Genomic DNA, 15,896 nt, shown 5'->3' with positions numbered 1-15,896 from the left:
TTTTATACATTTGACCCCTTTCACCTTAAAAACAAGAGGCTCAATGGACCTGTATCGCTCACCTAGCTCTACAGCAACTTTGAATTAGATTGGGGTAATTTCTACAGATACTATGCTGATTACCACTTTATTTAAATATCGGAGAAGGCTAGGTTTATTCATATCAATAAATTTTCTAGTCCTTTCCAGCATACTATTGGCCTAATATCAGGTCTCGGAGACTCTTGCGTATTGCAAAATTTCACCCCTGAACAAACTTGGGAGCCCTTCACCCCGACATGCTACAAGCCAAATAAAAAGTCCACAGGCAACTTGCTCATTGAGAAGAAGTCATTTGAAGATTATAGCCTATTTGACCCATGTGACCTTGAATGAAGATCAATGTTATTGGAACACACTTGGTAGCCCTTCACCCCAGCATGCTACAGGCCCCAAAATCAAGTCCCTTGCCCCCTTGGTTATTGAGAAGAAGTCAGTTGAAGATTATAGCCTATTTCACCCATGTGACCTTGAATGAAGGTCAAGGTCATCCATCTGAACATACTTGGTTGCCCTCACCCCAGCATGCTACAGGACAAATATCAAGTCACTTGGCCCTTTGGTTATCAGGAGCTAGAAGTCGTTCAAAGATTTTGGCATATTTGACCCCTGTGACAACAGATTAAATATCAGGTCTCTGGGCCGGTTGGTAATTGAGAAGAAGTGGAAAACGTAAATTGTTTATGACGCACACCACACGATGCACGACAATGGACAAAAGGCTATCACAATAGGTCAACTTCGTCTCAAACAATCCCTTTGAAATCGATAGCATCTTTTCTCTAAAAATTAATACGCCACTATAACAGCCAATCAAAAGCGACGTTACAAAAGGCGATGTCATTTCATTTATGTTGTGAGCTGATCACATGCATTTTGAAACACATACAATCACTTTCATTCCTTTCAGTCATATCTAGTCTAACAACTATTTATACAAACAATAGTAACACAAAACTTCATTCTATACAATCACTTTCTCTTCAGTCAGGTCTAGAAACTATTTATACAAACAAAAGGCAACAAACAATAATATTACATAATATACAACAAACTAAACTTACATATAAATATGTATCAAAGTTTTCTGTCAATCAACACACTGTAAATACAAACTCATTCTCATTGCTCTGTTCCTGGTATCAGTGATTTATAGTAAAACCAGTACCAGGTACCAATATTGATGTTATAACTCAGTCTCATTGCTCTGTTCCTGGTATCACAGTGATTTATAGTAAAACCAGTACCAGGTACCAATATTGATGTTATAACTCAGTCTCATTGCTCTGTTCCTGGTATCACAGTGATTTCTAGTAAAACCAGTACCAGGTACCAATATTGATGTTATAACTCAGTCTCATTGCTCTGTTCCTGGTATCACAGTGATTTATAGTAAAACCAGTACCAGGTACCAATATTGATGTTATAAAATAATTATGGTTGTTATTTTTTAACAAATATCTTAAATATTGATACCACACAAACAAAAATAAACAAATTACCAGGATTTTAAAACAATTGTATCAGCAATTATAACAACAACAATACACTTCATATTGTATTACATGAGATTTCACCTGATAGAATAAAAAAAATACATGCATTGGCAATCTGACTTACAAAATGTAATTTACACAATTACACAATGTATGTACTATTACACATGAAAAATTATAACATCTGACTGCTGGAACGGATAATCAATGTTTCCCCTGCCAGATCATATTAAGGTTGTTTTATTTATAAATATTCTACCATACGTTGCAAACTGTACAAATGATACCAGTGTAAAATTGTTGACAGAGAGGGACATCCCGAAGTTGTTACAACTTGTGTTCACTTCCTGTTGAATATTTCAAATAAAATATGTTAAAACTCAACATAAGTTTGAGATCGCATTTGTACATTTTCTTTTCTTTCTGAAAATCAAACAAAAATAAATTGTGTATCACTTTGAAATGCCAATAAAAATTCTCCATCAAATAATTCTAAGATATTTCTTAGAAACTTATCTCTAAAACTTAAACTCACTTTACATTAATTTAAAACATTTCAATGGAAGAACAAAAATGCAAATAAGCCAGTACAAGATACCAATATTGATATTGTAAAGCAATTTGTAGTTGGATCAGGTTTTCTAAACATAGAATGTATGTTAAATATAGAAACCAAAACAAACAAAAATAACTAAAATACTAGGAATGTACAAGAAACAAACTTCAGGATTTTTTTTTTCTTAGTTTATAAAAGTTTTGAGATTTCATTCAAAATCTTTTTGTTAAGAAAACCAAACATCTTCCTTATCTATTACTTTGAAAAAATAGTTGAAGAAACAATTTTAAGATTAGAATAAATACATTTAAACAGAAATCTCTCTCATAACTTAAATCAACATTTTATCTATATATTAATTGGCAAAAAAACTCCAAATAATAATAATTAAAAAAAAAAAATGAAATAAATAAGATTTAAAAAAAACCTCTACATAAATGAACCAGACATAGCAGTCTATAAAATACCTGAAAATGATGTCTTTAGTTGCGTGAACTATTAAACTATTTACAGTCTTAAAATTCTAATGATGTGGTTGATAACAAAAAATATTTACTTAATGGTTTAATATTTACATTTAACTAATGATTCAATATTTACATTATAATATTGCCCTGCCCCGCCCGCCCTGCCCTGCCCTGCCCTGCCCTGCCCTGCCCTGCCCTGCCCTGCCCTGGCCCTACCCTCCAGTCTGTGTTGGGCCCTACCCTACCCTCCCCTCCAGTCTGTATTGGGCCCTACCCTACCCTCCAGTCTGTGTTGGGCCCTACCCTACCCTCCAGTCTGTGTTGGGCCCTACACTACCCTCCAGTCTGTGTTGGGCTCTACCCTACCCTCCAGTCCGTGTTGGGCCCTACCCTACCCTCCAGTCTGTGTTGGGCCCTACCCTACCCTCCAGTCTGTGTTGGGCCCTACCCTACCCTCCAGTCTGTGTTGGGCTCTACCCTACCCTCCAGTCTGTGTTGGGCTCTACCCTACCCTCCAGTCCGTGTTGGGCCCTACCCAACCTACAGTCTGTGTTGGGCCCTTCCCAACCTCCAGTCTGTGTTGGGCCCTACCCTATCCTCCAGTCTGTGTTGGGCCCTACCCTACCCTACAGTCTGTGTTGGGCCCTACCCTACCCTCCAGTCTGTGTTGGGCCCTACCCTACCCTCCAGTCTGTGTTGGGCCCTACCCTACCCTACCCTCCAGTCTGTATTGGGCTATACCCTACCCTCCAGTCTGTGCTGGGCTCTACCCTACCCTACCCTCCAGTCTGTATTGGGCCCTACCGTACCCTCCAGTCTGTGTTGGGCCCTACCCTACCCTCCAGTCTGTGTTGAGCCCTACCCTACCCTCCAGTCTGTGTTGGGCTCTACCCTACCCTCCAGTCCGTGTTGGGCCCTACCCTACCCTCCAGTCCGTGTTGGGCCCTACCCTACCCTCCAGTCTGTGTTGGGCCCTACCCTTCCCTCCAGTCTGTGTTGGGCCCTACCCTACCCTCCGGTCTGTGTTGGGCCGTACCCTACCCTCCGGTCTGTGTTGGGCCCAACCCTACCCTCCGGTCTGTGTTGGGCCGTACCCTACCTCCAGTCTGTGTTGGGCCGTACCCTACCCTCCAGTCTGTGTTGGGCCGTTCCAGGCGGTTATTAGTATTACGTCGTAGGACCTGAATTGGCTCGGGTGGACCTGAACCACACCAGAAAACGGATATATACATGTTTATGTATAAATATATATTTTAAACGCACAATTAAATGGAAAAATATGTAAAGCGTCTGAAGATATAATGCAAATGCTTATTTACAAATATATTATGGATTTTAGTATGTTAATTAAAAAGCATCTATTCTTGGAAACCATATATATTTCTTCTTACATTTATCCTTTGCAAGGATTTTACCTCACTTATATTTTTATATATTTGTATGCAGATACAAATAAGTGAAGTAAGATCCTTGCAAAGGATTAATGTTAGAAAAATAATCTTTAATTAACATCCTAAATATATATCTTCCCCTATAATGAGTACATAGTATGTTCATAAATTATAAATGAGATGTAACTGTGAACACTGGTTAGGAAAATATAAATTAAAAAATTAACACATTATTTGACCACTCTCATTCATAATGAAAAACAATGTTCACAAATTGTTCAACATGATAGGACTGAGTGTATAGGTGAACAGTGTTAAGTCATTACCTTTAATTATTTGAATAATATTAAGACACACACTGCACAGGTAAGGTATATATATCCTTGAAACAACAAATACCTGTGCCCAGTGTTGTGAATGGTTCTATAAACACTAGTCAGCTGGATAGGTGTTCAGGTGATCCTGTATATTGTCACCTCATTATAGTCAATTAGTGTCAGCTTGGGTATATCACTCAATACAGCAGCCCTGTAGTTTGTATATAAACTGTGTATAGTTTCACTGCAGACATAGCCACTCATAGTCTCTGCTTTACTAGTGCTTTACTGTTAATCTTGTATATAATAATTCATCATTTTTAATACTTATTGTTAGACTAGATATTTTTCCTACATTTTCAACAGATAATTTTACCAAGTAATTGTGTAGTGCTAATAGTGTTGTTAGTTTATTTTCATGATGGCCACCTTAGTGTTTGGCAATTCTCAGATTAGGTATTTTTACCAACATTTTGAAAATGGAAATGAATGTGACATACATGTTATTTCCAAAAGTGGATTAACATTTCAAAACGCTTGGAATCAGTTGAAGAACTTGGTAACAAATTACAAAATTTTGGTCCTCCACTTGGGTTATGATGAATTGGCTAAAAGGGAAACTGATGAAGAAGTTCTTTCAAAGTACCAAACTCTTGTAGAAAATATCTGGAAAATCAATCCAACAATACATATAGTGATTTCAGCAATACCACCAAGAGGTGACAATAAATTCAGCAACATTCTTGTGAAAGATTCCTATATTAGGTCAATCAATGAAGAGGCTATGTCAGTTAATCAGGGACTTTCTGCTGTTTCAGCACTTATTGATCAGCTACATTTTACAGGGCATGGCTATTTCATGACAAATGGTTGTCTAGACAGGTCACTTTTAGGTAGGGATGGTGTTCATTTCAGCATGTCAGGTGTTAAGACAGTTTTTAAATCAATCCTAAGTTGTGTTAGATATGTATCTGGACAGTTTATGAAAAGCAAGCAGAGTGATAGGTCAGGCAAAGATACTAGTGTAGGTAAAGATGTCTGTATCTGATGTTGATACCCCCAGTAGTAGTGATAGGTCAGACAAAGATGTATGTACTGTATCTGATACCCCCAGTAGTAGTGATAGGTCAGACAAAGATGTATGTACTGTATCTGATACCCCCAGTAGTAGTGATAGGTCAGACAAAGATGTATGTACTGTATCTGATGTTGATACTCCCAGTAGTAGTGATAGGTCAGACAAAGATGTATGTACTGTATCTGATACCCCCAGTAGTAGTGATAGGTCAGACAAAGATGTATGTACTGTATCTGATACCCCCAGTAATAGTGATAGGTCAGACAAAGATGTATGTACTGTATCTGATACCCCCAGTAGTAGTGATAGGTCAGACAAAGATGTATGTACTGTATCTGATGTTGATACTCCCAGTAGTAGTGATAGGTCAGACAAAGATGTATGTACTGTATCTGATACCCCCAGTAATAGTGATAGGTCAGACAAAGATGTATGTACTGTATCTGATGTTGATACTCCCAGTAGTAGTGATAGGTCAGACAAAGATGTATGTACTGTATCTGATGTTGATACCCCCAGTAGTAGTGATAGGTCAGACAAAGATGTATGTACTGTATCTGATACCCCCAGTAGTAGTGATAGGTCAGACAAAGATGTATGTACTGTATCTGATGTTGATACTCCCAGTAGTAGTGATAGGTCAGACAAAGATGTATGTACTGTATCTGATACCCCCAGTAATAGTGATAGGTCAGACAAAGATGTATGTACTGTATCTGATACCCCCAGTAGTAGTGATAGGTCAGACAAAGATGTATGTACTGTATCTGATGTTGATACTCCCAGTAGTAGTGATAGGTCAGACAAAGATGTATGTACTGTATCTGATACCCCCAGTAGTAGTGATAGGTCAGACAAAGATGTATGTACTGTATCTGATACCCCCAGTAGTAGTGATAGGTCAGACAAAGATGTATGTACTGTATCTGATGTTGATACTCCCAGTAGTAGTGATAGGTCAGACAAAGATGTATGTACTGTATCTGATACCCCCAGTAGTAGTGATAGGTCAGACAAAGATACCAGTGTAGGTGAAGCGAAGATTTGTGATCGTCAACATGGTGGTGGAGTCGAACCATATATGGTGAGAAATAATGAGCTGCATGTAAGTGAAATTATTGACATCTTACAAAATTGGTAAGTACTCCAGCAGTTAAACCGTCAGGTGGGGAAGCTTTTATGATTCAAGGGAAACATGTTGATGATAGATATTCTTTAGTGCTTTAAATAATTAATAGGTTTTCATCTGCAGCCCGCCTTGTGCGTATAAATGCTCGGATGTAAATCATTAATTAGTGGTGTTTTTTAGATATTTATTTAGATGTTTACTAGTGCTTTTGTATAATATGTTTTATGTTATTAGGGCTAGACTGCAAGAGTGCAATTATGGGGACTGCTCTGCGTACCTTTGGACATTGTCCACACCCTTGTGGCTAGTTCACATAACTTTATAGGATATATACTATTTAATTGTGTAATTTAGAAATAAAATAAATTAATTCTGAGAGTCTCATTTTTTCATTACACTGATTGAAACACATATTCACATATATTTTCTTGTCACTTGATCGGTACTCAAAATATTTTCTATAATAAAATTATATGGACTCATGTAACGTCCGCTCTCTATGAACACGGGACGTGAAAGTTCTTTTTGGGATGGTTGTGGTGTGATAAACATAATTCAACACTGGATATAAAGTTTACTTATATTTATTAATCCACAGGAAAATCCCGAAGGTACAATACAATCCAATGAAGTTTCATCCATCTTCCACACTATCGCCGGCGCATTCACACTTAACAGTTCACACACATTTAAACAAAACTAAGTCCTCACATCCTAAATATGTACATCCAAACGGCACTAAGTCCGTTTAGACTGAAAGGTGCTGGAGAACTCCTTATGCAAAACGCGCAAGTCTTTTTATATCCCCTAAGGGTTAATTAATATGTATGAATTGAGGATGTGGTCAATTGACCAATCCTGACCTTTAACCCGAAATATGGGCGTATCTAAACCCCTATCTCGTCATTTCCAAATACAGCCCTAGGCACTGACCACTGGTCCCACAGACCGTGTGCTACCTAATAACGACTGACTTTCAGGTTCTACCGTTTGGTTATATTTTACCTTGATATAGAATGAAGGGTGTAAACCTAAAACGGGTTAATTAACTACTGATCTAAGGGAAGCAACTCGAATAGATTTGGCTGACTATAGCGTATAGCTTTAACTACTCTAGGTAACTTTGAACACATAACATATAAAACTTGTCTATTTCCTAGTTCACTACACAACCCCCTTCTTTCAAAGAGTTTGTGTCCCCACAAACGTCATACATAGTTAATAGTTTTCGTAACAAAAGCAATCTAGCTATTCTAACGTGGAAACATAAAACAAATTAAAATACCATTTTGCGTTTGCATTAACAAAACTTTTCTTACGACATGTACGAGTCTAAACTTCAATGTCAAATATTATTTCCTGACATTCTACACTATTTTAAAACGTTTTGGCACTAAAACATTAAACGCACCAAATTTTACGTACTTCTTTGCGTAATAAAAATAATGTTTACAAGCCTACAGCTAACATCGATCGCTTACGAGCTCCTGGCGGCTATATATCCGCAAAGTTCAAACAAACATCGTAAAATTAATCTCTACCAAAATATTAACATACATTTTACTATTTTACCGTAACGTTTCAAAAATGTACCTAGTCTACAAAAACATACAACAACTCGTACTCTTCGTACATCTCTATCTTTATCACACGTTATACCCCTGCACACATAAAACGTCATCAGACTGTATATAAATTCTCGATTTTACATCGATATCCTACCTATTTGGCTACACGGACACAATCGAATATCATTTTTCAAGTATATTTCTGATATGAAATAACAAATATATGTATGGTTTAGTTGTAACGTCCAAACCCCCAAGTATACGTATCCACTAATACGATATACTACAATATTGAGATAAAATCCACCCATAACCCTTAATTTGAGTTACATCTAAGATAGAAATCTAACATTGGAGGCAATACTCACAACTATAATATTAATGAACATGCTATTCGTACATTACCTTTGACACAGTGAAATAAATTCCAAAAAATCACATGTATAAATGTGATCCACGGAAACAATAACTAATAATCACAGTTAGTGTGTTTGTCCTAAATAATATATCCATCGGAAATTACTTTAAGTCACTTTTTGATATCACAAAGTTCAGCTACACTCTCTGCATCACTTGTATTAAATTATGCTGTCACTGTAAAGTATCCACGCACGTATGGTCCTTTGGTAATTCTGCATAATTCAGTCCATTTAAAAGTTACTAATCCAAAAGTAACGAATTTCCGTATTTACTAAATGTTCTAATCCAAGTCGAAAGTTTGAATTAATATCACAGTTCAAACATCAGATCAAAGTATCAACGTTTAAATCCCTTGATAATTTTGCACAGTTCCTATTAAAAAGTTAATAATCCTTTAAAAGTCCTGAATGTTCGTGATTCACAATACTTTATTCTTTCTCTGGTAATGATCCAAAATAAGAGTTCAACGAACATCACTTTTGAATTAGATAAGTTCAGTCACTTCAAAAAGTTGAAATCTTTACCGATTCAAAACAAAATCCATTCTTCATCCCCCCAGGGGCCTGCGTCCATATAGGGCAATAATCATGTCGATGATAACTACGTAATCCAATCTTCATCCCTATTTGGCATGCGTCCATAAAGGGCAATAGTCGATGATCTTCGTAAGTCCTTTGAAGTTTAAAACTGAGGTCTCTTAAGTTTCGATGGCTCGCCCAGTTCGCGTTGTCCTGACAACGAGAGGTGTCCACTTCTGGTCAGTCGTTGGACCGGTCGAGTCCAAACGCTTAGGTAAATTATTTGTAGGGGTGGAAGCTCCGGCTGTGCTGGGGTCGGTCGCGCTGTCCCCAGTACGTGTACCTCCGTAAGGCTTCAAATTGCCACTGTGTATTACAACTGGCTCTGATCTTCCGCAGTAACGAATTCTAAATAACACATCACTAAGCCGTGCGACTACTGTCCACGGTCCGGTCCAATCACGGGCTAACTTAGCCTTAGTTCCCACTATTATTTTATGTTGGAATCTGCGTGTTTTATCTCCAATATCATAAGAGTTTTCTTCACATATTTGTCATATTGTACTTTTTGACGTTTTGCTGATATAACTACCGTTTTCCGTGCCGTACTGAATGATTGGTAAACTTTGTGAACACGTTTACCGAGTTAACTCGAATTATTGCTAATGCACTGAGTTCGAATTGAATTTTTCTTCCTGGATATGTCCTTGAAAAATATTAATTTTCACGTGTCTTGATGTAAATCCAGAGTTTACAATTAAAGGTGACAAAGTTACTAGCATCCGTGTCAAGAATATAAATTCCACTTTCCATGCTTGGATATCCGAGAATCGGAGCAGATATGTCGTTATTCCAGTTCGTTGAATGCAAACATACACTGAGCATTTCTTAGTCCATAATTTGACCATTTCAACACCATTTCCTGGCGAGGTCACGCAGACATTTCGCTATTAGTGCGAAACCGAACATGACTTTCCGATAATTTGACGCAAGTCCGAGATCTAACACAAAACTGGAGCAACATCGCTTCAACTGCCGCGATTTTCGAAGGATTTCCAATGCTATCCTGAGAAACCACCTGTCCTAGGACCTAAACTTCATTGTACAAGAAGTTGCATTATTCGCCTTAAATTTCGCGCGATATCAAGGCTACCAAACAGCGGTCAAACTATACCATAACTGTTTAAAATCCTTCGCGTACACAATTATTGTCCAGATGAAGCACCATATATATAGTATTATATGCACTAGCTTTCCACTTAGCGCCTACTCCATCCTGGACACATGATTGGCACTATTCAAAGTCCAAAATCATCTACATGTACAAATATCATCCTCACTAGCTGAGACGTAACGAACGCGGACTTGGCTCAATCTGACATCGATGAAAAGAGTCAAATTAACAAATACAAGCGAATTAAACCACAGTTCCACTGAATGCGACCAAATATCATCTATACGGGACGACCAAATACGTGTAGGATACACATCATCTGCTATGTTAACACATATTCTCCAGGAATTCTTCATTTTCTATACCAAAACCACGAGCTAAAACTGTCTCTTCAATTCCACATTTTCACAATTTCTGAATAATGCACATTTCTCCATGACATAAGTAGTTTCAAATCGCGTGCGAAACGGTACTAACACAGGGCGTTCTTCTGGTGTTACATTGTATTCGATGATACGCCAAAAGATGTTTCCATCATGGAATTACTCCTGGCCCCAGAGTCTAATTTCCAATTAAGTTAACGGCTATTTTGCTATCAACATCCTATCCGCGTTGCTTTGAACATCACGAATTTAGCTTTCACATCTTCCTGTCTGCGACTTTGCGCGGACGATTTTAAACTTTTCCACTTTCTCCCAATGTCTGTTTTAGCACCACCGTTCGCTTTCCCCGTATGGTCGACCCCATCAACCTTACTGTCTTAGGTCCAGAAATTGGCGATACTTGACTTTGGTTATTCCCTGATTTGAGCCTTCCCGAATCTAGGACTGACACACGATACACTGATCAAGTTCCTGCTCATTTTACTACTTATTCTGAGAGTCGTCACAATCTATGAACGATCATAGTTTCCTAAATGGTCAAAAACATGTGTCTAAAATGCTTAATCATTTTATTTAGCAATTCGAAAGTTCTTTGACACCGTCACAGCTGTTATAAGCGTTATTCGACAATATTTCGATGATTTTTAAATGTACTCACGGTTCATTGGATAACATTTCCTATACATGTCCTGTATATATCCTGTATATAATCCCGGAAAATTGTCGGATTTTAACTTCCAAGTAGCGAAAATATTCACTTTTAATTTCCTAAATACTTCTCCGTTAGGCACTATTAACGCGAGAAAACACAATGAGTTAACTTCCATAGTAACTCGGAAACCACTAGAAAAATCCTCAGCTTCCCGAGGGTAAATATCCTCCGAAAATCCCAGACCTATGTCCTGCATCATATCCCGAGTAAATAGATTTCTCGATATAACTTCAATATAATAGAGAACACAACTGCTAAACACACAGTCAAAACGTTCCATTACTCAACATTTCTTTGTGAAACACACAACTATATGATGTGGGTAGCGGAGATAAATCCACAAGCTCGAGGCAAGCACTTCTAGGGTTAAAATCCATTTCCGAACAAAGTTTCCGAATATATGCCGTTCCTTTGTAAACTAAGAGTAACGGACTTAAAACACACAGTTTTCGTGCTCTCGATAGCACTACAGGATTTGACGAGTTGTATGAATCCAATCGTACCAAACTCCGTCGAACGAAAGACATCACAGTTTTTCGTAGAATTCTTACATCCATAGTGTTTGTTCCAGTTTATCACAACCACATTTTAAAACCATCCCACCGCTGCTGCCACCAATTGTAACGTCCGCTCTCTATGAACACGGGACGTGAAAGTTCTTTTTGGGATGGTTGTGGTGTGATAAACATAATTCAACACTGGATATAAAGTTTACTTATATTTATTAATCCACAGGAAAATCCCGAAGGTACAATACAATCCAATGAAGTTTCATCCATCTTCCACACTATCGCCGGCGCATTCACACTTAACAGTTCACACACATTTAAACAAAACTAAGTCCTCACATCCTAAATATGTACATCCAAACGGCACTAAGTCCGTTTAGACTGAAAGGTGCTGGAGAACTCCTTATGCAAAACGCGCAAGTCTTTTTATATCCCCTAAGGGTTAATTAATATGTATGAATTGAGGATGTGGTCAATTGACCAATCCTGACCTTTAACCCGAAATATGGGCGTATCTAAACCCCTATCTCGTCATTTCCAAATACAGCCCTAGGCACTGACCACTGGTCCCACAGACCGTGTGCTACCTAATAACGACTGACTTTCAGGTTCTACCGTTTGGTTATATTTTACCTTGATATAGAATGAAGGGTGTAAACCTAAAACGGGTTAATTAACTACTGATCTAAGGGAAGCAACTCGAATAGATTTGGCTGACTATAGCGTATAGCTTTAACTACTCTAGGTAACTTTGAACACATAACATATAAAACTTGTCTATTTCCTAGTTCACTACACTCATTGTAGAACCACGTCCTCGTCGTTGAGTCTGGAAACATTTCAAATGGCCAAGAGTTCTACATCATTCTAATTTGTTTTTTCAAATGAAAATGGTGTTTCGACATGTAATAACACCCATTCTTGCATAAAACACCGAGAAATAACACATTAATAATCAATAAACACCTTTAAAACCTATTCAGGTCAGATTCAGGTCCTTTCAGGCCCATTCATGTCTTTAGGAGGACCCGTATTACCACCTTCCTTTCACTCGCACCTACCTGAGGACACCCCCTATCGCCGAAGAAAATTTCTAAAACTGGCGACTTTTGTTTGTTTTTGTGAACAATGATGAAAATAAATTGTTTCTTCAACTTAATCTTTGTTTAATTATACACCATGTTATACAAGTTAATGTATAGAAGGTTAAGAAGTATGTGTGACTATTTCTAAGTACTTTTATTTACAAATAAACTTGACAAGATGATCCTACAAAAGGTTTCCACAGTGTTCTGTTCGTTGCTGTTTATTTTGTCATTATGTTACACAAGTTAATGTATAGAAGTGTGAATATTTAATACATTTACTTATTAAACACTTTGACAAGATGATCATACAATGGGTTGTTATCTAACTTCCCTCCACTCTGTCCATTCCTTTGCCAGGTCTAAAACAGATTGCCCGTCATTAGTAAGTAAGGTCGTGATGTCATACTTACCTCCTGTTTTCTCTACGTTCTGTTTTACGTGACGTTCACAATCAGTGAACATGTCTACATCTGATGTCATCCTGGCTATGTAATGTAGACAAGTATACCCACGTTTATCTACAGCTGTAGTTAGTGCTGGGTCTAACTTACACAGCTCTAAACTAAGCTCCCTGTGTCCCTCTCTACAACTAAGATGTAATATTGTAAACCCACGGTTATTTACAGCTGTAGTTAGTGCTGGGTCTAACTTACACAGCTCTAAACTAAGCTCCCTGTGTCCATGTATACAACTACGATGTAATACTGTATACCCGGCGTTATCTACAGCTGTAGTTAGTGCTGGGTATAACTTACACAGCTCTAAACTAAGCTCCCTGTCTCCCTGTATACAACTATGATGTAATACTGTATACCCGTCGTTATCTACAGCTGTAGTTAGTGCTGGGTAACACTGACACAGGTATAAACTAAGCTCCCTGTGTCCCCGACCACAACTAACATGTAATATTGTAAACCCTCTCCTGTCCACTAATTGTGACATGTACTGACCACACACACAACTCCTATGTACAACACGACCATTTTCTGTCTCACACTTATGTTGTACATCCTCAACTCTACACAATGATTTAAGTATCATTCTCTCCACTGTCTGAAATAGACCAACGTTTCCTTTCTGTGCCACAAAATGGAGCGTGCTATGTCTCCAGTCATCAGTCTCATGTACCAAGTCTGGGTAAGTGTCACACAACATGGTCACCATCTCTTCTCTCTCAAACAAAAACGCCTCGTGTAGGACATTGATATTCTCAGTATAATATGATGATCGTGACCAGCGTGCCCTCGCTGTAGGAATGACGTCATACTTTAGTAGTTTTGTCAGTAGTTGTACACTCCCACCCTTCACTACACAAAACGGTGTATCATTGTCGGGTGTGGCACCCACAGAAAGGAGATACGAGACACGATCTTCTAAACCAGTAGAACAAGCTTCATTTAACAAGGCACATTTTATCAGTTGGTGTAAGTTTTTGTCATCATTCTGACCACTTAGCCATCTAATAAATCCCTGTAGAAACAGGGTGTCTGTCCATACATCTAATGTAGCTATATAGTCAGACAATCTGCGGTTCCCGTAAAGTCGGACATCAGATTCACACTCTCTGACCAAACGTTTATACATGTGTTCACTACTAGATTTTATAACTATTCTATTAGCTGTGGATTTTGATGTTGATATATAGTGGAGGAACTTTCGGGGACAATTTTCTATAAACCCAATTTTTGTGTCCTTGCCATACAAAAGGGCAACAGTGTCCTGAACAGAATCATGACAAAATTTGTAAAATGAATCATCATCATCATCATCATCATCACCATCATAAAATAATATTTTGTTTTTTCAACCAGAGATCCAAACATTACAGCTAAACTTTTCCGCAGAGATCTGATTTTGTCTGCATGATCAAGTTTAATTCCCTGGAAAGCTTCATCAAGCTTTTTCCTGTCAACACTTTCACTGTTTTTAGGATCTAAATCCCCTTTCTTAACCCTCCCCTCATTGATAAAGAGAAACAGAAGAGCAGAAAAGTGCTCCTTTGGTAATTTCTTCAAAGTTGTTTCCATGAAATGAAATGGACTTTTGAAGAAATGAACCCCCTCTTTTTGTAAGCTGGGAACATCCCTATAAAGTCGACAACACTGTGGAAATCCTATATCTGGGGCAAGTTTGACTATTTCAGATTCCTTTCCACTAGGAAAGGTTTTAATTTCTCGGACATAACTTTCTAAAATAAGCTTTTTTTCTGCGATTTTTATGCAGTTTTTACCTCTCAAATCAATGATATTTTGTTCGAAGAATTCACAAGAAGATAATTGTGTGCTTTTGAAAATTTCATCTCGAACATTTAGTATCAAACAATTTGATCTATTATGGAGTTTCCCACAAAATGTCGACTTAATGGAGATATCCCTTTTCTTCAATTCTTCAGCGATTTCCCCACTAACATCATCAACATATACAGCTAATTGTGTGTTTGGCTCAACAATTTTATCCCATTTGGCCATGCTGTAAAGCTGGACAGGATCCTTTGACAGTCTGGTATCCTTATCATCGCCGTCCATTAGCCACTTCAACAGTTGGTAACCCATTAAAGTCTTCCCATCCCCTGAGGCACCCTTGATGAGGACAACGCTGTTCTTTCTGATCATTTCTTTAGCGTCTTCCAAGGCTTGTGTAGAGATCACCTCTGGTTTTGAGGTTTGATCAATGGTTGTTAATCTTGTTGTTTCTGCAATCAGGAAGATTAAGACTTTATTATTTCTGATTATTTTATAATTTTACTTTTAAAATTAGCGAAGTGATAATTTTCATGTTAAATCACAAGACTTATTTTTAATTCAGATATATAAGTAAGATATTTCTTATTGTTAAACATTAGATATTTATTTAAATAGTTATATCTGTATTTCAAATACATATCTCTCCAAAATGAAATAAAATCTAATCTAAATACAGATATCTTTATTTTATACATAAATAGATATACAGATATCTCTATTTATACATAGATAGATATATACAGATATCTCTATTTTATACATAGATAGATATATACAGATATCTCTATTTTATACATAGATAGATATA

General features: G+C 37.5%; 3 protein-coding genes across 8 annotated transcripts in view; 1 reads left to right on the top strand and 2 right to left on the bottom strand.

The window, feature by feature from the left end:
• LOC117320373 overlaps positions 1-15,896 on the bottom strand; it is a 359,054-nt gene that overhangs the window by 237,209 nt on the left and 105,949 nt on the right. The window lies entirely within an intron of this gene.
• On the top strand, positions 3,473-6,704 carry LOC117320376 (dentin sialophosphoprotein-like). Of its 3 annotated transcripts, XM_033874985.1 has the most exons (4): positions 3,473-5,315; positions 5,475-5,710; positions 5,762-5,818; positions 6,035-6,704. In XM_033874985.1, exons 1-4 carry the CDS (start codon positions 5,301-5,303, stop codon positions 6,483-6,485), a joined length of 759 nt encoding a protein of 252 aa, XP_033730876.1. In that variant the 5' UTR covers positions 3,473-5,300; the 3' UTR covers positions 6,486-6,704. The 3 variants fall into 3 exon arrangements, with proteins under 3 accessions (XP_033730876.1, XP_033730874.1, XP_033730875.1); XM_033874983.1 differs by having other exon boundaries at positions 3,473-5,710; XM_033874984.1 differs by lacking the exon at positions 5,762-5,818 and having other exon boundaries at positions 3,473-5,710.
• The window catches only part of LOC117320372, a 129,063-nt gene continuing 126,073 nt past the window's right edge, over positions 12,907-15,896 (bottom strand). For all 4 annotated transcript variants that reach the window (XM_033874977.1, XM_033874976.1, XM_033874978.1 and 1 more), the window contains one exon: positions 12,907-15,537. In XM_033874977.1, coding sequence (XP_033730868.1) covers positions 14,516-15,537 — 1,022 coding nt within the window. In that variant the 3' untranslated portion in view covers positions 12,907-14,515. The remainder of the gene's footprint in view (positions 15,538-15,896) is intronic.

Source organism: Pecten maximus, unplaced genomic scaffold (genome assembly GCF_902652985.1).
Source record: "Pecten maximus unplaced genomic scaffold, xPecMax1.1, whole genome shotgun sequence".
NCBI lineage: Eukaryota > Metazoa > Mollusca > Bivalvia > Pectinida > Pectinidae > Pecten > Pecten maximus.
The sequence above is the reverse complement of the archived record's forward strand: the minus strand, read 5'-3'. Positions and strand labels throughout refer to the sequence as shown.

Coding starts and splice junctions, on each gene's coding strand:
- LOC117320376 (XM_033874983.1), top strand. CDS start 5,301: ATGTCTGTATCTGATGTTGATACCCCCAGTAGTAGTGATAGGTCAGAC. Junction 5,711..5,761: donor ACTCCCAGTAGTAGTGATAG/GTCAGACAAAGA, acceptor TAATAGTGATAG/GTCAGACAAAGATGTATGTA. Junction 5,819..6,034: donor ACTCCCAGTAGTAGTGATAG/GTCAGACAAAGA, acceptor TAATAGTGATAG/GTCAGACAAAGATGTATGTA.